The 23845-nt window shown below is 43.2% G+C and overlaps 1 protein-coding gene across 1 annotated transcript in view; it reads left to right on the forward strand.

Annotated features, from left to right (window-relative positions):
- The first annotated feature begins 1436 nt into the window (after positions 1-1436).
- Positions 1437-23845, forward strand: part of FAM241A (family with sequence similarity 241 member A) — a 34366-nt gene continuing 11957 nt past the window's right edge. The window contains exon 1 of the mRNA XM_054029578.1: positions 1437-1723. Within this exon, the coding sequence (XP_053885553.1) occupies positions 1622-1723 (102 nt within the window). The 5' untranslated portion in view covers positions 1437-1621. The remainder of the gene's footprint in view (positions 1724-23845) is intronic.

Here is a 23845-nt window from a genome sequence, read left to right on the forward strand (position 1 = left end):
AGTACAGATATGACTCCTCAGACAGGAAATTACATCCCCAACTCCACGTGTAGATGTACCTTAAGAGTCTGGCTTAGCCATCAAAACAACTCCACCTTTTCAAACAATGCTGTGAGCCTCTGACCAGAAAGATAGCTAAAAGCAGAAGCTGCATTTTCTCTTGGGGGGAGAAGTGTGAGAGAAAAAGAGAGAGAAAACAGGACCGAACTCCAACAACAACAGTTTCAAACCATCTAAATTAACATTAAAAAAGCATCCAATAGGTAATACCATTTAAAAGACTGTCAGAGTTTTCTCTGTATAAAAGACTATATGCATCTAAAAGGAAAGGGAATAAGGGACATTGTTAAAAATGAAAGCTTTATTTAATACTTTACATTTCAAACTCTTTAACTGATTTTTCTTCTTTTTCTAGCTCTAATAAAAAGTTTAAAATATTAATGGTGCTTGTTACAATGGAAGTGGCCATCAATACCTTGACATAAAAGCCTGGATCATACATAACTGCTTAACGTTGTAACAGTGAGGAAGGGTTTCATTAAAATGTTATACTTTGCTGGTCCCTAGACACCGACACCCCCTTGTCAAAACAACAGACCATCTCCCTTCTCATTCACGATCATGCAAGATCACTGTTGCAGCTCCCTACAGCCAAGGCCAGATTTCCAATTAGGCACATGCCTGGAGCACCTGCATCCTACGGGCACCCAAAAGTTAAAAGTGGGTTAGAAGTTTCATTTTTTACTGAATACAGGAAGGTCAATTGTGGCCAGGGGGGTGTTGAAGATGCTGTGCCTAGGACGCGTAAACTGTAAATCCGGCTCTGCCTACAGCCATTGCTTATTTTATAGAAGGTGACAGGAACATTTTTAATATGGTTTTGGCTTTTATTGGCATTTAGAAGCTAGAAATAAGGAGTAGCAAGTTGCACCATAAAACCATTCAGCTCTCCAGCATATGATCTGGTGGCCGCCACCACCAGCAGTGTGTGGACTAAGTTTGGGAAATCTAGGGAAGAGTATTAAAACTGTGACAAGAAAAATAAAATAGTCCCAGGGTCCGGTGGGGGCTTCAGATTACAGTATATTAAATACTGACTGTCAGGGCCACATTCTCCCCTACAGCAGGATGTGAACAGCTTCCCCTGAACTCAGTAGGAGTTAGCTCGATCCTGCAGGGAAGGGCTCTGGCGCTTTGTCTTTAATTCTGTGTTCCTACGGGCAGTGCTGGAATATAAAAATTCAGCCTCCCTCCACTCACACTCACGCCGCCGCTCAGCCTCACGTACACAGCCCCAGCCACCTCCCTCTCCTCAGCCAGACGCACGCCCAGGCTGGGTCCTCCCGCCCGCAGACACGTGCTGCCTCGGCTCTGCCTCACGCAGCCAGCCAGCCCCACGGGTCCCAGCCCCACGCCCTTCCCCACCCCGTGCTGGCGCTCGCCGCCTCCCCCAGACCCCGTGACCGCACAGACCCGCCCTGCCAGGCGGCGGCCGCGGCGGGCATTGTGCGGCGGAGCGGAGCGGAGCGGCTCGCCGGGGCTCGCCCCCCGCCCGGGCAGAGGCGGCGGCGCTGTGGGCCAGGCTGCCCCCGGGAGCAGGGGGCGCTGGTGTCGGAGAGGAATGGGCTCCATGGCGGGGCTGCTGCTGCCCGGAGACTGCGGGTGCGATGGGGACGCGGAAGCTGCGGGAGCCCGGCACAGACACCGGCAGCCAGAGGAGCGGGTCAGTTTCACCTTCCCCGCCTCGGGGACAGGGCAGCCGCGCCCAAAAGCAACAGGCACCAGCTGTTAACAGAGACAGCAGCCGCTGGTCTCTTTCCCCAGCCCCATGGCTGTGCCCGGGGCGGGGGGGCGGCAGCGCCATGGCGGGGGGGGGCTGTACCCGGGGGGAGCTGCGTCATGGGGGAGCAGCGCCGTGGGGGGGGGCTGTACCTGGGGGGAGCAGCGCCGTGGGGGGGCTGTACCTGGGGGGAGCAGCGCCGTGGGGGGGCTGTACCTGGGGGGAGCAGCGCCGTGGGGGGGGGCTGTACCTGGGGGGAGCAGCGCCGTGGGGGGGGGGCTGTACCTGGGGGGAACAGCGCCGTGGGGGGGGGCTGTATCGGGGGGAACAGCGCCGTGGGGGGGGCTGTATCTGGGGCCGGGGGAGCGGGCAGTGCCATGGGGGGGTTGTACCCGGGGCAGGGGGGCAACGCCATGGGGGGGGCTGTACCCTGGGCTAACCCTGGTGCAGGTTGGTGTTTCTCCACTCTCCCCCCAGCAACAAGTGCAGCATCAGGCACAGGCAGACCCAGCAGGGTCACCCCGTGCACGGCTGTAGCAGGTAGGGGGCGCAGTCCCGCCCAGGAGCATGGGGCAATGCAGCTCAGGTGCCTGGCCACTGGGTATATGGCCTCCGCCCCACAGTGAAGAGGGTGGGTACAGCAGGTAGCACCTAGAGGCGGAGCAGTGGGCTCTGGGGAGAAGCGGGGAGCAGCTGTGCCTCGAGGCCTTTTGATAGGGGCGGCTTCGTGGTGCAGGGCTGGCAAACTGGTGGGTGTGTTGGGTGCTACGGTCTCCGGACTGCATGCCGGAGGAATGGCCTGCCACGAGAACCAGCTCAGGCCGGAGTCGCAGTACTGTCCGTGGCAGGAGCAGGCAGGTTGCGATGTCCAACCCCAAGAAGATATCCGCTGTCCGGGTTTTCAAGTGTCCAGGTTTCAGTGCAAAGGAGCCAGGCAGCCGGGGAAGTGTAATGCTTAGAGCAATGGTGGTTGAGGTACTGGTGTGTGTGCTGGACCTCAGTGTGCAAGTCACCTGGCAGCCTGGTGCTTTGGTCACCAGGTCTGGAAAAGGGAGAGGATGTGGGACCTTTCTGATGAGCTAGGGTTAGCTATTTAAGGGGTATCAAGATTTTGGTATCTCCCCCGCAGATTTATAAATTATATCAGATTCATCACTTTTTATCTCCCTATCTCAGTAAGATCTTCAGTCACTCCATCTTAAGCAGGAAAACTGCAAACGAGATTTAATAGTATCCAGCTTTAGAGTATGGATCATTAAAAAATAGTAGTTTTTGTATTGTGTAAGCCATCAAAATAAATTTTCTGCGGTTCCTGCAGCCTTGCACACAACTTCCTCAGTTAGCAATTTCAGTTCGGGATTGGTCTAAACTGCAAGAGAAAATTGAGGAGCAACCAAATACATTAAAGACTCAAAGACATTACAATAATACAAAGTGTATGAGAGGCAGTAAGTGTATATTGATTAAACTACTATTAAAAAAAATTAGGTGATCTACTTGAAATTCATTCTTGAGGTAAAAGATGATTATGCAACCACTTATTATAACAAACATATAACAAACAATTCAAATTGTATTTTATAGGACTGCAGATTTTTAACCTGCAGTTAATCGTGGTCAACAACATCCCTACATAAAATGCAGTTACATAGTACAGTAATATTTATTATGCCCTCTAATAGTCAGAATCACTTATGTGGTGAGGTGGCATTGTTTCCCCCACTCCTTTAATAAGAGAAATCCGATTTGCTGAGGAGGAATGTTTAGAATAATTATTGATATCTTCACAATGGTTCCAGTCCTGCATCAGGCTCTACTAGTGCATACCCACCTGAATGCAGAGTTCTGTGCTAATGGAATGGAGGCTTTAGACTTAGATCTGCTGCTGACTTTAAATGTAGGTCCTGACAACAAAAACCTTTAAAACAAAGTGTTGCACTTCAGAAAACAGTCTCACGTCAATATTTGGTTGAGTTGCCCCAATTAATTAAAAGGACTTTTTAAAATGTCCTTTCATCTGTTAATAGCAATGTAGTATGCAGTATTGTAGCCATGTTGTCTCAGGATATTAGAGAGACAAGGTGGGTGAGGTAATATCTTTTATCAGACCGGCTTCTGTTGGTAAGAGAGAGACACTTTCAATCTTACACAGAACTCTGCAGGTCTGGGAAACCTATTTAGAGCGTCACTGCTAACACAAGGTGGAACAGATTGTTTATCGTAAATGGTAACTACTCACCCACCTTGTCTCTAATAACAATGGGGTTTATGAAAACTGAATAATTATAAGAATTTCACTAGTTAGTTTGTTTACGCAGGTTATGCATTTAGAATCACTTAGGAAAATTATGTATTTCGCTCAACTAGCCAATGAAAACAGACTGGCTAATTTCATTTTTGTTTAAAGTTACTTTCACAGTGGGTAATCAGTAGTGCCCTACCAAATTCAAGTTCCATTTTGTTCAGTTTCATGACTAGGAGGATTTAAAATCAGTCAGTTTCACATTTTCAGATGTTTACATCTGACATTTCACAGTATTGGTAACTGGTGGTCCCGACCCAAAAGGTGGTCGGGGGAGGGTCACAAGGCTATTGTAAGGGGGTCATGGGATTGCCACCCTTACTTTTGCGCTGCTGGCAGAGGTGCTGCCTTCAGAGCTGGGCAGTCGGAGAGGAAGGCTGCTGGCCGGGTGCCCAGCTCTAAAGCCAGTGCCACCATTAGCAGCAGCGCAGAAGTGAGGGTCACAGAGGATGGGGGGGGTGGATTACCATATGTCTGGTTTTCCCAACAGTCTCCTGCCCAAAGGGGTCGGGGGGGGGAGGGGCGGCTGACAGCTGGAGTTGCCGAGCTTCCTGCAGCCAGAGGTGGGTCTGACTTGCCCTGGAAGCAATCCCTACTGGAGACGAGGAAGTCTTGTCTCTCCCCATCCCCGCCAGGACTAGCAGCTGGAACTCTGCGCAGGGAAGGAGCCCCCAGCTGGGCACCAGATGTCACAGGAGAGATCAGATTTCACTGTCCGTGATGCGTTTTTCACAGCTTTGAATTTGGTAGTGCCCTAATAATCACATTTTACATAGTGGCAAAACGTTTGGGTTGCAGGCTCTGTAGATGATTCAAGCAAAGAACAGTGTTCATTACACATTTACAATATTATGAATATATTTGTATTTACATAAGAACGGCCCTACTGGACGAAAGGTCCATCTAGCCCAGTATCCTGTCTTCCGACAGTGGCCAGTGCCAGATGCCCCAGAAGGAATGAACAGAACAAGTAATCATCAAGTGATTCATCCTCTCATTCCAAGCTTCTGGCAAACAGAGGTTACGGTCACCATTCCTGCCCATCCTGGCTAATAGCCATTGATGGATCTATCCTCCATGAATTTATCTAGTTCTTTTTTGAACCCTGTTATGGTCTTTGCCTTCACAGCATCCTCTGGCAAGGAGTTCCAGAGGTTGACTGTGCATCGTGTGAAGAAATACTTCCTTTTATTTGTTTTAAACCTGCTGCCTATTAATTTCATTTGGTGACCCCTAGTTCTTGAATTATGAGAAGTAGTAAACAACACTTCCTTATCTACTTTCTCTACACCAGTCATGATTTTATAGACCTCAATCTTAGCCGACTCTTTTCCAAGCTGAAAGTCCCAGTCTTATTAATCTCTACTCATACGGAAGCCGTGCCTTACCCCTAATCATTTTTGTTGCCGTTTTCTGAACCTTTTCCAATTCCAATATATCTTTTTTGAGATGGGGTGACCACATCTGCTCACAGTATTCAAGATGTGGGCGTACCATGGATTTATATAAAGGCAACATGATATTTTCTGTCCTATTATCTATCCCTTTCTTAATTATTCCCAGCATTCTGTTCGCTTTTTTGACTGCCGCTGCACATTGAGTGGATGTTTTCAGAGAGCTATCCACAATGACTTCAAGATCTCTTTCTTGAGTGGTAACAGCTAATTTAGACCCCATCATTTTTTATATGTGTAGTTGGGATTATGCTTTCCAATGTGCATTACTTTGCATTTATCAACATTAAATTTCATCTGCCATTTTGTTGCCCAGTCACCCAGTTTTTAGAGATCCTTTTGTAGCTCTTCACAGTCTGCCTGGGTCTTAACTATCTTGAGTTGTTTTGTATCATCTGCAAATTTTGCCACCTCACTGTTTACCCCTTTTTCCAGATAATTTATGAATATGTTGAAGAGGACTGGTCTCAGAACAGACCCTTGGGGGACACCACTATTTACCACTCTCCATTCTGAAAACTGACCATTTATTTCTATCCTTTGTTTCCTAAACAGTTACCAATCCATGGGAGGACCTTCCCTCTTCTCCTATGACAGCTTATTTTGCTTAAGAGCCTTTGGTGAGGGACCTTGTCAAAGGCTTTCTGTACACTAAGTACAGAAATCTAAGTACACTATATCCAGTGGATCCCCTTGATCCCCATGCTTGTTGACCCCCTCAAAGAATTCTAGTAGATTGGCGAGGCATGATTTCCCTTTACTAAAACCATATTGACTCTTCCTCAACAAATTATGTTCCTCTACATGTCTGACAATATTGTTCTTTATTATTTCAACCAGTTTGCCGGGTACTGAAGTTGGGTTTACAGGCCTGTAATTGCTGGGATCACCTCTGGAGCCCTTTTTAAAATTTGGTGTCACATTAGCTATCCTCCAGTCATCTGGTACAGAAGCTGATTTAAACGATAGGTCACAGACTACCATTAGTAGTTCTGCAATTTCACATTTGAGTTCCTTCAGAACTCTTGGGTGAATACTATCTAGTCCTGGTGACTTATTACTGTTTAATTTATCAATTTGTTCCAAAACCTCCTCTGATAACTCAATTTGGGACAGTTCCTCAGATTTGTCACCTAAGAAGAATGGCTCAGGTTTGGGAATCTCCCTCACATCCTCAGCCATGAAGACCTATGCAAAGAATTCATTTAAGTTTCTCCGCAATGCCCTTTTCGTCCTTGAGTGCTCCTTTAGCATCTCGCTCGTCCAGTGGCCCCACCGGTTGTTTAGCAGGCTTCCTGCTTCTGATGTCCTTAAAAAAAAATTGCAATTACTTTTTGAGTCTTTGGCTAACTGTTCCTCAAATTATTTTTTGGCCTTCCTAATTGTATTTTTACACTTCATTTGCCAGTGTTTATGCTCCTTTCTATTTTCCTCACAAGGATTTAACTTCCACTTTTTAAAGGATGCCTTTTTGCCTCTCATTGCTTTTTATTTTGTTGTTTAGCCATGGTGGCTCTTTTTTTTTTGTTCTCTTACTATGTTTTTTAATTTGGGGTATACATTTGAGTCTCTATTATGGTGTCTTTAAAAAGTTTCACACAGCTTGCAGAGATTTCACTTTTGGTGCTGTACTCTTTAATTTCTGTTTAACTAACCACCTCATTTTTGTGTAGTTCCCCTTTCTGAAATTGGTGGTCCCTGGCCGCTGGGAGCTGTGGGGCGGTGTGCGGAGCGGAGCCTGGCTGCCCATACGCGTAGGAGCCGGAGGGGGGACATGGCTCCCAGAAGCAGCGGCACGTGGAGTGGCCTCCGACCCTACTCCCCAGCTGGAGTGCCGGAGTGGGGCAAGCCCCAGACCCCGCTACCCAGCAAGAGTTCAAGGACTGGATTAAAACGGCCCGCGGGTCATACTTTGCCCACCCCTGATCTAAAGAGATCAAGCTGAAGCATCGATAGCAGCCTAATTATGTTGTCCTGTTTATTCTCACAGCCTAGTTCATTAAATGACTATGAAGTCCTGTGTAGTTCAGGAACAAGCTGTTGACATAATGTGTTTTCCTATGTTCCATTTTCCTGTCTTAAAAGCAAATCTTGCTGTGCTATTTAAAGAAGAGGGGAGGCTCCATGGTGCAAAAGGAGAAATAAGGGGCCAGATTCTGCTCATTGATACTGGTGTAAATCCACTGACTTCAGTAGAGTTACACTGGACTAATACCAGTTGTATATGAGAGCAAATTTTGGCCCAAGGCCTTCATGAAAGCTATTAGTTGGCCCAGGCTCTGAATCTCATGACCTCACCATGTTTTTCCGTATCCACTTGGAACAGACCCAACCTGTGTAGGATCAGACCTAATGGATTTGTGCTGAAAAAATACACTTTCTCCTTAGTAATTATTATTACTAAAACCTCTTCTAATTGTTTCAGTCATAAGCTCCTTTAATATTTATCTTCCTATTGAGTAATAGTACTCTCTTTTCATTGGGATATCAGTCTGTTTAAGAAATCCCAAACCCTTAGACTTTAAAATTCTATTTAAGCTTGTTAATAAGATGATACCAGTAAGAGCTCACTTAGTGAAATTAATGACAGGTAAACTTAAAAAGAATAAAACAAAATGCCATTCTGTGTAATGTATAGTCACTGCAAAATTCATTTTTGCAGGAGATCATAGATAATTACTGCTGTGACTGGATTTAAAAAAGGATGGGATAATTTTATTACTAATATCCTTTGTAATTATGTATGGTAAGATAAGGGTAATCTACTCTCGTGCTCCAGGGAGTAAAATAAGCACTGCAGGGTTCCAGAAAGCACTCTTTCCCATCCACATATTGTATTTCATAATTGGCATATGCATTACGTGTATGGGGGTGATGGAGGATTTACATCCTTCAGAAATATTGGATATAGGTCATTTTCTATACTTGAGAACCAATGATCTTACACGTTAATTTCCTTGTGTACTAAATACTGTGTTATTAAACAGAAACATGCATTGTCCATAGTATTAATGGACCCATAGAACCTAACGAAACTGAAACTGGTTTTATTCCCTATCCCATTCCATAAAATAGGTTAGCCTTCTAGGTTAAGCTACTTCCCTTGAGTTATTGTGTCCACACAGCTCTGTGCTTTTTCAGAGGCAATGACCACATCATTTAAATCATAAACTACCAGAGGATCAGCGTGTTTTCAAAAGCAAACTTCTACCCTTAAGAATAGAAATTGTGGTGCCTCAAGTACTATTTCTGGTTTATTCCAGACCCAGTTAAATATAAAACCTAACAGTCTCTCTCTTTCTCGTCTGCAGTATATGGGTTTATCTCTCTGCTCAATTAATACTATATCTAGACAGACATCTTTTAAAAGTTTTGACTGGAACATTTCCAATATACATTTTAAAGTTGTTTTTGGTTAAAGGGTCAAAGGCTAGAATCCTTTAAAGGGGTCTTTCAGTTAACAGAGGACCTAGATTTCTTGGCAGTTATGCACGTAGACAGAATTATGGCACTGGAAAATTGGTTAAAATATGTTCTCATGCATATTTTCTGCTAATTGAATGCTACTTAATTTTACAGAATTCCTACCAAAATTCTAGTGTCCTGATTACTTCATCTTAAGATGGGATTCAGCAGTGGCAGGGAAAAGGGGGAATTCACCTCACCCATTCACTAGAACTTATACAGCATTACATATTGGAAATTACAGACAGTAGGTTATAGCCCGGTTTCGCTCTAAATTACATCAGTGTAACTGTAATAGTAGACAATTGTACTTAAAGTATATCTGAGGGCAGAACTGTGCCTTTATATATTAAACAGTTTTCCAGACAGTAGTCCAGTATAGTTTCTCCCTTCTCCGAAAATTTTTTTTTAAATAATTTTTTTTTTTTTTTTGTCTCAAGTGCTTAAAGGGTGTTTAAATCTGGAGTGTTGTTTTGGACATATTTCAATTTACTACAGAAAAAAATGGGTAGCAGTAATTTATTATACAAATATATTAACACCTAAGTGTGGGATGATATGTACATTTCAGTAGATTCCTAAGCATACAGAGGGACAGCTGCAAACCGAGTGAAGGCTTCATCTGTGACTGTAATGGTCTCAAATAAGCTTGCTGTATCGCTATGAATGTCTTGGCTCCCTACTGAACAGGCTGCCATGTATACAGTAATGCCGTGCTCTGTACCTTCCTCAACAAGGTTTAGTGATTGTAGCCACACGTTGTTTACTGCAGTGAGATTTTTTCCCTCACAACATAGCGTGCTAAGTATTAACATTTTCTGTTCACTTTTGTAGTAAACTTCTGCAGATTATAGCTTTTTCCATATACTTAAGGAGAAGTTGTCCATTGTTCCTTTATAATTTGAATTTGAGAATAGATCAGTGCCAGGATACGTATGTGCTAAATTGTAATTCTTTCCTTTAGCTTAGAGTGCTGCTGTGTAAAGTTGACTTGATTTTAGAAGGGGACATAGCTAAAAGAAAAAGAAAATCCTGAGGTCATTAAATGCCTCAAGCATATTTGGAGATGTTTAAATACAAGAAAAGGTTTCATAAAGAAAGGACAGGCACAAAAGGGACTGAAGTCAAATATATACAAAATAATATGGATGGGATAAATTTCTAATAGCAATAGAGGCATCTTAGTATAGTTTGAAAGAGAAGGAAGATGCATCTAAAAGAGAAACATGGAGCGCAACTTCTAAAATGGTTTTCCTTCTTGCTGTCTTAAAATTTCCTGTGTTTTGTTTTTGCCTTATTTTAATGTTTTATGTGATGCAACATGATGATAAATCATAGGATAAGCTGGGTAGGTCTAGCTTTGTGCTTTCATAAAATATTATTTTGATCTAAGTTCATTATAGTATACTATTTCACAAAGATCTGGATGCGCAGGAAATAAAACTTGTGGATAGTGTTCATTTGGTTGCTGTGCTGAGATTTCAGTTGCCATAACAACTTGAGACAGTACTCTTAGATTTCTTTTTTCCTGTGGTTTGCATCATCGTATTTGAACTTTTAGTTGCCCTAACAGCTGAATACAACTGTTTCTGTTGCTTTTTGTTTCATTGTTTGCTAGTTTATTCCTTATCTCTTTGGTCAGCCTTACAAGCTTGCTCTTGTTTGCTCTTGTTTCTCCTTCTATAAAAACAAGTCACTTATTTCTACTCAGATTTTATTTCTGGTTGTTCAGGCCTTTGTATCTTATTTCTTTTGAATTATATGTAAATTAAAAGCCCAAATACTAAACTCCTAGTTCTTGTAACAAATTTGAAAGCAAAATCTATACAAAAATAATCAGCAAACTTTGTAGCTAATCCAGCATAGCAAAACAAGGCTAACAAAAAGGATATTTTAAAACATAAAATAGCTCACACCGAAATATTACCAGCCTAGATTCACCTCCCCTTGGCTAAAAGGCAGAGGAAACTGATGAAATTTGCAGCATTCTCTAACATGAGCAAATTCTGGTTATTTCATACCAAGGGAAGTGAATTCCAAAGCTGAGTCAGTAGAGTTAAGAGACCATGATCGCAGAGGCAAATTATTATATATTTGAGGACAAATTAGGTCTCTGTCCTGAAAACAGATCCACACACAGAGAAGCCAAGAATTTGAATCAACATGGAAAATGAACTACATTCTTGCTCTTAAAGTGTTCTTTCCAGGTTAGGGCTGAAGCACATTTGTGGATGATGTATGGAAGGTTACACTACTCTCGTCAGGGTTGTACCTGTTATATGGATAGAGAACTTCAGTATCCAAGGCAGGAAACACATTAATACAAAATTTATTTAAAACTTCTGCTGGCATTTTGAAGCTTATTGCTGCTGATGGTGATCTTGTTGGCATTTGTTATTAAATGTGGCATCAACAGGGAGGTAGTATGACTAAGATATGATGGTTTTCATAGTGAGCTCAAGTAAGTCTCTCATTTTTTTTAAAAACATATTCATTTTCAAAATATGAAAGATGTTTATATATTTTTGCTGTGATGATATCTGGGTCCAGTATTCATTCTGTGCTAATACCACATGTGCTTTGTTGAAATTCCCTGTTTAAATTTAGAAAAGAAATCTTTAATGGATACTATTTCCAGAAATACTGGTGGTCTTGGCAGTTTTCCTATACAGGAAATTTTTTTCCTCATATTTCTCATTGTTCTATCATCTGCAAGCACTGTTTAATTTCCTCATTTGCTTTCCATCTATTAGTCTTTTAATTTATATGCAGAAGAATAAACATTGTTCTAGGAAGTGAACCGGTCATTTTGCCCAAAGCAGTTTAGATGTTTACTGTTTTTCTGTCCAGTATTCTATTGTCTGAATATCAAAATCTATATTGTCACTTAGAACTGCAAGGTCAAAGGCACTAATCATCAGTTTTTGAGGCTGCGGGCTGCATGCTGCCATCAATCTGCATGTTAAATAAACTTCAGTGAAAGTCATTGGGAGTTGTGCATGTGAATTCATTGTAGGGTATGTTCCTGTGGTTGGTGAACAGCAAGATTGGTTTTTAAAGTATTTTGGGTAAATATGATGCCACACTTTCATAAAACCCAACATTTGATGAAAGGTTACCACATTTCCTGTGTGATGCTCCGTTCTAACTTAATGATAGAAGAGAGAAGGAAATAAGAAAAGCAAAAATATCCTTGCTGGTTAACTCTGAGCCAAATCCTGTTGTGTTTAACCAAGTAAAATAATAATAATAAGTAATATTCTATTATTTTGTTATTATTCAAAGTTATGTTTGGAAACACGTTGAAATCCTGACCCTCCCCACAGCAGTGGAAAGCTTAAGAAACAGCAGAACTGCTCTGGTTTGAGAACATACAGCATTAGGAAGCAGAGTGCCCAAGCATGGCAACTTGGTATGCCGCAGAGCTCGGTGGAGGTAATCTGCAGGAATGCAGGCAGAGGCTATATGTAAGTAGCCCAAGCGATTGTCAGAGGGGTATCTGTGGCAAATGGGATCACAATCTAGCCAAACCACCATCTTGATCTATCTAGCAGATTACTCTGAGTGCATGGAGAGTTGGGTATTCTACTCCTCCATGTGTTGTATTAGCAGCTGTATATCCAGCAAACATCCGTTACATGTTTGTGCTCAGGATTCTGTTTCCCAGCCTTGATTGTTGTGTTACTCTGAATACGTAGCCTGGTTACATACTTCGGGTCCTTCCATGAGAGGTGAAGGTGCTCATGATTGATTCCTTCATGAATATCTCTGACATCTTGTTTTCGTAATCAGTTTTCTGGTATTTTTGGTCAGATTTAGACTTAAGAACTTCATTTTACCTTATATTTTCTAGAGACCCTGCTTTGTCACATCTTTAGAGCTTCCTGTGTTTAATGTTGAGTATTTTTCAGCAAATAAATATAAAGCTAAAAGGTCAAGTTTCATAGGCATTTTTTGACATTTAAGTATGCGTGCCATCAGCCATACACACTGCTTCTTGATGTGAAAATAACCCTTAGTGAGATAAAATTAGTAGCTGGATTATGTGAATGCTAGAAACAGCAGGAAACAATTGTGGTCTTGCTTGGTTGTTTTCATTTTTATTTCGCCATTTAATGGTACCAACGTTTTTTTTTTCTTGTGTCTATTATACATTTATTATTAAATATCAATTCAGATTTAAATCCAAAGCTTTCCCTCCTTCCCCCCACATTTAAGGTGAATGTGGTGATAATCTTAAGTATGCTATTCTTTCCATTATTTCTTTCTTTTGGTAACTTTGTGCATGTGACTTGTCCTTATTTATGGCTTATGCCATGTCTTGATACTTGTATCAGTTATTCTGGAGATAGTGCTTCTTGTCTGTAACCTGGCAAGAGCTGTTGTTTCTGATGGAAATAATTTTTTCCCCATTACTCAGTGGCAGCCCCCCCCCTTCTTTTTTTAAACTCCCTCTCTCCCCTCCTCCACAACCTCTAGGTCTACGTTTTGCATTTCCTCCCTACCCTTAAAAATACAATAGTTTTAAATTGGCAAAAGTTTATGGGCATCTCACATTTTCTCACACCACTATATGTTTTTAGACATTCCCCCACTAAGGGAATTCACACTTCTACTGCTCCTTCAGACCGTGCTGATGTTGTACTAACAAGAAGAGAAGAGTCTAGTCAGTTCAACTCTTCTGCTCTTGTGGAACAATCACTCTGTGATGAGATTTTTTTAAAATAACCCATCTGTCTGAAATCTGAGCACACAAAAATGCAGTTAAAATCTCTTAAAGCATGAAAAATCTTGGGGTATTTTTGTTTTGATTTGTTTTGAAATACTCTAACTCAAAAATGGCTGAATTGAGTTTTATTTCATAGACTTTAAGCCATAGACTTTAAGGCCATAAAGGACTATTATTATCACCTACTCTGACTTGCAAAACACAGGCCATTGAATTTCACCCAGTAATTCCTGCACCACGCTCAATAACTTACCGTTTTTCTACATACAAAAAGTCATTTTTAAACTAAGAACAGATGTGGTAGAGGTTGGACCAGATCGTGTTTCTTCAGAAACTTAAATGTCTATAAACAGGGACTTATACTAAAACTGTAATACCAACCATAATCATTGCTGCAATGCTCTAATGACGTTAGTTATCTTAATTCATCTGCTTTCTCTTCTGTTCATTGTTGACGCCCTTTAGCCAACTTGTTTTGTAGATAACAGAAAGTGAAAAATGAAAGCCCCTCTATATTAACAAGTATCAGGGGGTAGCCGTGTTAGTCTGTATCTACAAAATCACTTCTTCGGATGAGGTTTTTACTCACAAAAGCTTATGCCCAAATAAATCTGTTAGTCTTTAAGGTGCCACCAGACTCTTTGTTGTTTCTATATTAACATACTCCACCCTGCAATGTGCAATAGAAAGAACTAACTTCCTGAGCTTGAAAAGTTATATATTTCCTATATGTCCAATTCTGCCATCCTTACTTATGAGTAGTGCGTTACTCTGCAAGTAGTATCACTGGAACTCCCTGTGACTTAACCTTGCACCCATAATAACTTCAGTAGGAACAGAGGTCATGCAGCAGCTTACAGAATTGGGCCTTGGAAAAGAGATATTTGCAACTAACGTTGTTAGCCTTAGATTTATACAGTAATCTGTTTTAAATTATTTAGAAGTAAAAATTCAAAGCTAAGTTTCCTCGATCTTGTTTTAATGTTGCTTGAATCATACTACTTCACTGTGCGATTTTTATACAGAAATTTTATTTGGGAGTTTATCATGTTTTAATGTACTATAATGGGATCTAATGTATAATATTGACTTTTTAAGTGGCTAAAATGATTATCATCATTGGGTCCCTATTCAGGCTGAGATGGTGGGGAGAGAGACCATTTTAGTTAGAAACAGTGTGTTGCCTACTAACCGTATGTAAACCACAACGTTGTCATGTGCTTTCTTGAAAATAGACCACAGGCAGTCTTGCAAGTCTGTGAATGGCATGTCAAACTTGCCATAAGTAAAATGTAGAGAGACTTCAAATTATATTTTGCACTGAGCAGATACAAAGAGGTATGGACATTCTAGCTTGAAAAGCAAGCACATTTGTGACACCAAGGTTAAGTGTTCTGATTTAATCATTGTACAATCTTCACCTACCTGTATTTGTCTTTATGTAAAGCAATTTCAGAATAGCTAATTAGATAGGGAGGAGATTTTCAAAAGTGCCATAGTGATTTAGCAGCACGCGACCTATTGTAAGTCAGTGGGATTTGTGCTAAACCCTTCCTACTTCAAAGCAGGTTACATCAAAGCACACTAGGGAACTGTTAGTATTTGGTAGCAGGGTCTACATGGACACTTAGTGCATGGCAAGCTCATGTGGGGTAGATTTACACCTCAGCCTGCCATGAACTAATTGTTCATTTAGACAAGCCCATAGCCTCTTAAGTGCCTAAATCACTTTTGAAAGTGGGACTTAAGCTTCTAAACCATATAGGTGCTTTTGAACATTTTACACAGGCTGTTTTAATACAGTTGATCACTGCCACCAGGTTAGATTAGTAGCTGTGGAGAGCACAAAGCAAAAGGTTATACTAATTCTTCAAAAGTGTTTGACAGATCTTACCTGGATTACTGGGTGTGCCAATATAAGAAAATTTCTTAAAATATTTTAACAGCATGTTTTTATAGTGTTCTTCTGTTCCCTATAGATAAGCAACTGCAAAAATAAATCATAGACTGAGCTGATAGTGATGTCTATGGTTAAGATCCTGTTTTAAAACTTGACACAGAAATATACAGGTTTTAGGAAAGATAGTGTTATTAGTGGTGAAAATGTAATTATGAAGCTCAGTTACTAGCAATAAACAGGTTTTTTAGGTGATTAAATGCTGAAGCAAGGTGAGATGTTGGATAACCACAGCAGCCTTTGTGAGTATATTCTACCACTGTGAATATTGTTTCTACAATAAAAGACAAAAGATGGTTCAATAAACTGCAATGTACAAATTGGGTTTTTTAGGAGGTTTGGCCATTCTTTGTTGGTGCTTTCTCTGACTTTCCACTGACATTACTTTGGGGATTGGATTCAAGTCAGTAAAGCTCTAATCCTCAAAAGATTCACGCATATTCTTAACTTTATGTACTCTGAATAGTTCCACTGAAGTTAAGCACATGCTTAAATCTTTCAGGATTGGGGCCTATATGCTCAAAAGGATAGTGCTGTATAGTGAATAGTTATTCAGTGGAGTGGATTAATATTTAGGAATCTGGCAACAGTTCTTATATTTAAAATGGAGAATGATCGCTATAAAGTCATAAGGAAAACAGCAATGGAATTATTTGTCATGGCAGAGAATGGTGGAAGCGGTTAAAATAATAATGCCAGTTAATAGATTAATATTGCTGCCCTTTCCTATTCCTGGAAGATTTTCCTTTTTTAACGTTGAATAAAATTATTGGCATTCTTTGGGCAAATAAAAGTCTGTGTTTTTAAAAAAAAATAAAATAAATCCAGTGTCCTAAGGAAGCAAGAGTATTGAAGATCCTAGAATTTTATGTTTGTTTTTAAAATATCATGTCATCTCTGCACTGTGCTGAACATGGATGTATATTTACAAGCGACCTTCCTAGGTAGAAACCGAGAATTGTTTTTTGGGAAATGGTCAGTCAGATATTGGTAATTCCTTTACTTTTGCTCCATAGCCAGTAACGTTTAAATGTTTTGAGGATGAGCTCTTAAATTGCTTTAGTTTAGGATTTTGAAATATAAAATATACATACACACACACACTTGCCACTGGTTAATAGAAATAACTACATTAGTTTTAATTTGTTGTTTTGGTGCAAAACTGTGTGTGTTGGCACTTGCATTTTGGAATCAAAGTGGGTTTTTTCAATTAAGCACATTTAAGAGTGTCCATATACAGACTCACTTAAATGATAAAAGGTGTGAATTAAAACTGATTTAGTTATTTAGGTGCAAGTTTGTGTGTAATTCAGCCCTAAGAAACATGTAATAATAATTGGTTAAAAAAATCTGTTATTTGCATAAAGCTAATATAGTATTAGCCTGAGATTATTATTTTGGTCACAATTTTAAAGATATTTGAACTCTTCTCAAATAACTGGCAGAATTGATCATTATATGCATTTATCCACAAGAGGCTTAATTATTGAGGAATTCCAGCTGAGAAAGGGGTAACCATGGTTAATTAATTTTTATCTGAACATCTGTCCGAAGGATTAATATTGGGGTAACGTTGGAGAGGACACTTAATATCTGAAGATGGAGGGGAGTGGAATAATTTCTTTGAAAGAATGAAATAAACAAACCTTGTTGTAGGTCCACCCTTTAAACCTCTTATCAGTTCAGAAAAATGTATTCCTCAGTTGTGAGTGAGGCAATGGGCATGGGATTTTAGCTTATCGCTACTGAACATCCTTGCCTTACTTGAGGTGGGGGAGTTTTAGAGTGTGCAAATTTGTTTAATTCTCTCTTGTAATATTGGTAGTCGAGAGTTAAGAGTGGTGTCATTTAAAAATATGAAGGCAGAAGTGTTTCCATAGACAAAAAACTAAATAGGAACATGATGAATATACAAAGAAAGGTTAACAGGAGCCTCTCTGGTTGACACAATAAACATGTGAAGGCAATCTTACTTTTCAGTATATGTACACAAACCTGGCAATAAATGTTCAAATGACAGGCTCATTATAAAGAACAAAAGGAAATTTGCATTGGCAAAGCCCAAGATTTTTGAAGAGCTAAACAAAATTTGAAATATTAATCATTTGAGAAACAGAATGAAACTGAGTGATGAAGTTATCAACTGGTAGATATTAAGGAACACAGGGCAAGGAGGCACAGAGGAAAATAAGGCAACAGATTGCTATAATAGACATGATACAATATTAACATGATAGACATGATAGAATATTTTGTTCCTTAGAGAGGAAATCCTGTACACCAAGGAATATGCCTGTGTAATATACAGTAAAATAAATGTTAATTATTACATTTAGTTATGTAGATTTACTACAAATCATTTTAAAAGGTTATTTGTAAATACAGTAAAGAGTATCATCAATCCATGTTGACAATTCGATGAAGAATACTGCAGAAGCCAGCTTTCCCATTGGAAAATATGGGTGACCAAAAATCTAAGCTGTTGTATGTTTAGAAAAAATAGGAGGGTCCCATTCTCCCTTATGCAGGAACAGCACTGTATGTGCGTAAACTTGGCAAGTTTCAACTCACGAAGTTTCATTTTCATTTTTCTGTCAGTGAAAGGGGAAGAGAAGAAAGGGTTCCATCTCTCTCCCCACTTACCTGATTTTCCTAAGATCTACAGAAGGCACAGACTCCTTGTATTTGCATGCTGCCCAGCCCTCTCAGTTTACTTGTAGCCTCTAAACTGCATGACTGCTGCAGAAACCATGCTGTTAGGAGCTCACCCAACTGTATTTGCCCCATGCTGTTCTTCAGTCCTCACAGGGTTGCATTTTAAACAGTTGGGGAAGCTGGAACAAGTTACTGCAACTTGTGCAGCTTTCCTTGTGGATTTTGACAAGTAACAATTAGCAATGCTCACTGGGGCATTCATGAGCTCAGGGGATGAGGAAAGCATGCCATGGAGACAGTAAAGCGTGAACACAGGCTCTGTCTTTAGATGCGCCAAATGGGGGCCAAATTTTTTTTACAGATATTATTGGTTGAGTTGTGTAACAACTGAACGGCTTGTTTAATTTCTTATTTAAAGAAAAGTTAATTTATCTAGCAGCGATTTTGAAACTATAATTTCCAGTGTTTTCAAATGGGAAAGTTGATCCTTGCAGTCATAGTGGACATGATCCAATATTCTTCTTCGAGAGCTTGTTCATGTCAATTCCAATCAGGTGCGTGCGCATGCGCATGCGCACGGCAGCCGGAAGATTTTCCCCTAACAGTATCTATCAGGTTGGTCTGGGCGCCCCCTTGAGTGGTGCTATCATGGCACTCAATATAAGGCCCTATCGACTTGCCACCCCCTCAGTTCCTTCTTACCGCCAGTGACGGATAGCTGGAACTTCCCCTTGCTCTTGTCTTGCATTTGACAGTCTGTATATAATTCTCATTAGTTCTGTAGCTAGTGTTAAGTAGTTAGCAGGTACTTTACTTAGTTCTTAAGTTTCCTTTGGGGGGGTTTCCCCTCCAGCGCTATCCCGGGGCTTCAAAGCCTGTGAGGTCTGCGGCAATTGTATGCCCAGAAGCGATCCTCACACTTCGCATTTGAAGTGTTTAGGGGAGAGCCATCAAAAGGATTGCTGTAGATTTCGTCCCGGGACACCGAAAGATAGCAACTCCTGAACCTCCTACTAATGGAAGCGGCACTCCAGCCCCAGTCGACCCCGGGTCAGCAGACGCAGCGTCAAGTACCTCCTCCTTGGTATGCAGTACCCCAGCACCGATTGGTGCCGAGTAAAGACAAGGACTCTCAGCACCATCATGGCTCCACTTGAGGCACACATGCTGCAGGTAGACACCGGTCTCAATCACCGGTGCTGCAGAAGAAGAGGAGGCCAGAGAGGGGTCATTTCCCCCCGGCTAGACCCAGCAAGCTGGCCATTGTGAGACCCGAGCCAGGCCACACTACTTCAGCCTCACTGCCAGAGACAGTTGCATTGACTCCTGCCCCCGTTGAAGCACGGTCGAGTCCGGACCCTTCTCACTCTCCGAGGTGACAACTACACCTTCCGTTAACCCCGGAGGCGTTTGACACAGCAGGGACCTGCCCCAGCTCATGGCACCTTTCTCCCCGCCTAGATGGGAGAGGTTGCTGGCACTGGTTGCTTCCCTGGCACCGTCAAGGGGAAAGCCCACAATGATGGCCCGTCAGTCTCCATACCTGGTGCACCACTCCCTGGAGCCAGAACAGGGCCAGCAGCCTCGTCGGTCCCTGAGCTGTCAGCGCAGACCCTCAGCACCTCGCAGTACCGCTCCTCCGTGGTCCTCCTTTTCTGAGACCTTGGAGTTGGACTCCTATTGATCTGGTAGGACCAGAAATCATCATGAGACCAGAACCCTAACCCAGCACCGTGGCCCATGCAGTGGCACAGTGGCCCTTTTGGACTCCTTGGGCCTTTCACCAAGGCCAAGGGTGGAGACAACGGTCGCATTCCAGGGTGGCAGCGGTGGCCTCAGCCACTATCCTACCACCTCTGGCACTGTCGGCATCAGCAGGATCGGGGGTAGCTCCATCACTCCCTAACGCCACCAACCCAACCCCTGCAGCACTGGTGTCGGCTACGCCAGCTCCAGCGGTATCAGCACTGATGTCCTTGGCACCGACAACGCCAACACCATCGGTTCTGGCTTCGACAACTTCGGCACTGGTGGCCTCGGCACCAAGGTATACAGCTCCGGCACCAAGGGCCATGACACCGTTCTTGTCAGCTCTAGCCCAGGATCCCCAAGCACTGCGGGACCCCTTTGGGTGTGGAGGGAAGAGCACAACCACTCCTTGCGGGGGTCTCTTCCTCCTCCTCTCCAGATGAAGCGCTGGTGGGTACTTTGGTAGCCCCGGCCCTGGAGGACAACAGGGTCCTACAGCAGTTGCTGAGGAGGGTTGCCCAGGGCCTGGGCATTCAGGCGGAGAAGGTAGTGGAGGATGCAGATCCAATGGTGGATATCCTCGCCCCCTCCGCACAGGCACATATTGCCCTATCCCTCATAAAGACCATTGCCGACACCACAAAAACCTCATGGCAGACCCCGGCTTCGTTGCCCCCTACGCCTAAGCACCATGAAAGATGCTATTTTGTGCCATCCAGGGGCTTACGAGCACTTGTATACCCATCCTTCACCAGATTCCTTGGTCGTGGACACTGCTAACCAACACAAGTTGGTCATATGCTACAATACATGCGGGGCAACGGCACAGTTTGCACAGCTGCTGCCGCAGGACTCCCATGCTGAATTCTCGGCCCTGGTGGAGGAGGGCAAGCTCATTTCCCGAGCTTCATTGCAGGCCCCTCTGGACAGGGCTGATGCGGCCACTCGGGTGATGTCTACCGGGATTGCCGTGAGAAGGAGCTCCTGGCTCCAAATATCAGGTCTACCAAACAAGGTCCAGCAGACCATTCAGGATCTCCCCTTTGAGGATGTGACTCCGTTTTCCAAAAAGACGGATAAAAGTCTACATAGCCTAAAAGACTCAAGAGCCACCTTCAAATCGCTGGGCCTCCACACCTCTGCCATGCAGTGGAGACGTTTTAGGCTGTAACCTCCTCCGCGGTTCTACCAACCGCAGAACCGGCAGGACGGCTCAAGAAGGAGAAACAGGAGCAGCGGGAAGAGGCTGCACCCATCCTCGGGCCAGGGCTCTGGCCCATCTGAACCTTCATCTGGCCAGAAGCAGGCCTTTTGAAGGTGCAGATGAGAACGGCGCACCAGAACTTGGACTGGATCCAACCCGCCTTACCCCTACAATCTCCTTTTCTACCCTGTGTGGGCCCATATCATAGAATCATAGAATATCAGAGTTGGAAGGGACCTCAAGAGGTCATCTAGTCCAACCCCCTGCTCAAAGCAGGACCAATTCCCAGCTAAATCATCCCAGCCAGGGCTTTGTCAAGCCGGGCCTTAAAAACCTCCAAGGAAGGAGACTCCACCACCTCCCTAGGTAACGCATTCCAGTGTTTCACCACCCTCCTAGTGAAATAGTTTTTCCTGATATCCAACCTGGACCTCCCCCACTGCAACTTGAGACCATTGCTCCTTGTTCTGTCATCTGCCACCACTGAGAACAGCCGAGCTCCATCCTCTTTGGAACCCCCCTGCAGGTAGTTGAAGGCCGCTATCAAATCCCCCCTCATCGTTCTCTTCTGGAGACTAAACAATCCCAGTTCCCTCAGCCTCTCCTCATAAGTCATGTGCTCCAGACCCTTAATCATTTTTGTTGCCCTCCGCTGGACTCTTTCCAGTTTTTCCACATCCTTCTTGTAGTGTGGGGACCAAAATTGAACACAGTATTCCAGATGAGGCCTCACCAATGTCGAATAAAGGGGAACGATCACTGTTTTCCCCTCATCCACAGAGCCAGTTATCTCATCATAGAAGGCAATTAGGTTAGTCAGGCACGACTTCCCCTTCGTGAATCCATGCTGACTGTCCCTGATCACTTTCCTCTCCTCTAAATGTTTCATAATTGATTCCTTGAGGACCTGCTCCATGATTTTTCCAGGGACTGAGGTGCTCTCCTTTCTTCCTTGTGTCAGGATCCTGAACTCGACCATCTCATGGTCACTGCCTCCCAGGTTCCCATCCACTTTTGCTTCCCCTACTAATTCTTCCCTGTTTGTGAGTAGCAGGTCAAGAAAAGCTCTGCCCCTAGTTGGTTCCTCCAGCACTTGCACCAGGAAATTGTCCCCTACACGTTTCAAAAATTTCCTGGATTGTCTGTGAACCGCTGTATTGCTCTCCCAGCAGATATCGGGGTGATTAAAGTCTCCCATGAGAACCAGGGCCTGCGATCTAGCAACTTCTACTAGTTGCCAGAAGAAAGCCTCGTCCACCTCATCCCCCTGGTCTGGTGGTCTATAGCAGACTCCAACCACGACATCACCCTTGTTGCTCACACTTCTCAACTTTATCCAGAGACTCTCAGGTTTTTCTGCAGTTTCATACCGGAGCTCTGAGCAGTCATACTCCTCTCTTACATACAAAGCAACTCCCCCACCTTTTCTGCCCTGCCTGTCCTTCCTGAACAGTTTATATCCTTCCATAACAGTACTCCAGTCATGTGAGTTATCCCACCAAGTCTCTGTTATTCCAATCACATCATAGTTCCCTGACTGTGCCAGGACTTCCAGTTCTCCCTGCTTGTTTCCCAGGCTTCTTGCATTTGTGTATAGGCACTTAAGATAACTCATCGATCGTCCCTTTTTCTCAGCATGAGACAGGAGTCCTCCCCTCTTGCGCTCTCCTGCTTGTGCTTCCTCCCAGGATCCCATTTCCCCACTTACCTCAGGGCTTTGGTCTCCTTCCCCCGGTGAACCTAGTTTAAAGCCCTCCTCACTAGGTTAGCCAGCCTGCTGGCGAAAATGCTCTTCCCTCTCTTCGTTAGGTGGAGCCCGTCTTTGCCTAGCAATCCTCCTTCTTGGAATACCATCCCATTGTCGAAGAATCCAAAGCCTTCTCTCCGACACCACCTGCGTAGCTATTCGTTGACTTCCACGATTCGACGGTCTCTACCCCGGCCTTTTCCTTGCACAGGGAGGATGGACGAGAACACCACTTGCGCCTCAAACTCCTTTATCCTTCACATCAGACTGCTGGGTGCTCTGCACGGTAGAAAGGAGATACTCCCTCCAGTTCTCTGCCCTTCCACCCACCTTCCCCGTCCCTCTTCAGGGACTCTTCTCACGAGCAACTCTTCATACAGGAGGTGCACTTGCTCCTATCACTAGGAACAGTTGAAGAGGTTCATCAGGAGATCAAGGGCTTCTGTTCCCGGTATTTCCTAATACCAAAGGCCCATCCTAGACCTGTGAGAGCTCAACAAGTTCATGAGGAAATTGAAGTTCCGCATGGTCTCTTTGGCCTCCATCATCCCTTCCTTGGATCCAGGGGACTGGTAGGCTGCCCTCGACTTGAAGGACGCATACTTTCATATAGCAATTACACCATCCCACAGAAGGTATCTCAGGTGTGTGGTAAGCAACAAACACTACCAGTTCACAGTCCTCCGGTTCAGTCTGTCAGTGGTGCCTTGTGTATTTACCAAGTGCATAACAATCGTGATGACCTTCCTACACAGATGCCAGGTACAGGTGTTCCCGTACCTCGATGACTGGCTGATCAAGGG

Source organism: Malaclemys terrapin, chromosome 5 (assembly GCF_027887155.1).
Source record: "Malaclemys terrapin pileata isolate rMalTer1 chromosome 5, rMalTer1.hap1, whole genome shotgun sequence".
Taxonomy (NCBI): domain Eukaryota; kingdom Metazoa; phylum Chordata; order Testudines; family Emydidae; genus Malaclemys; species Malaclemys terrapin.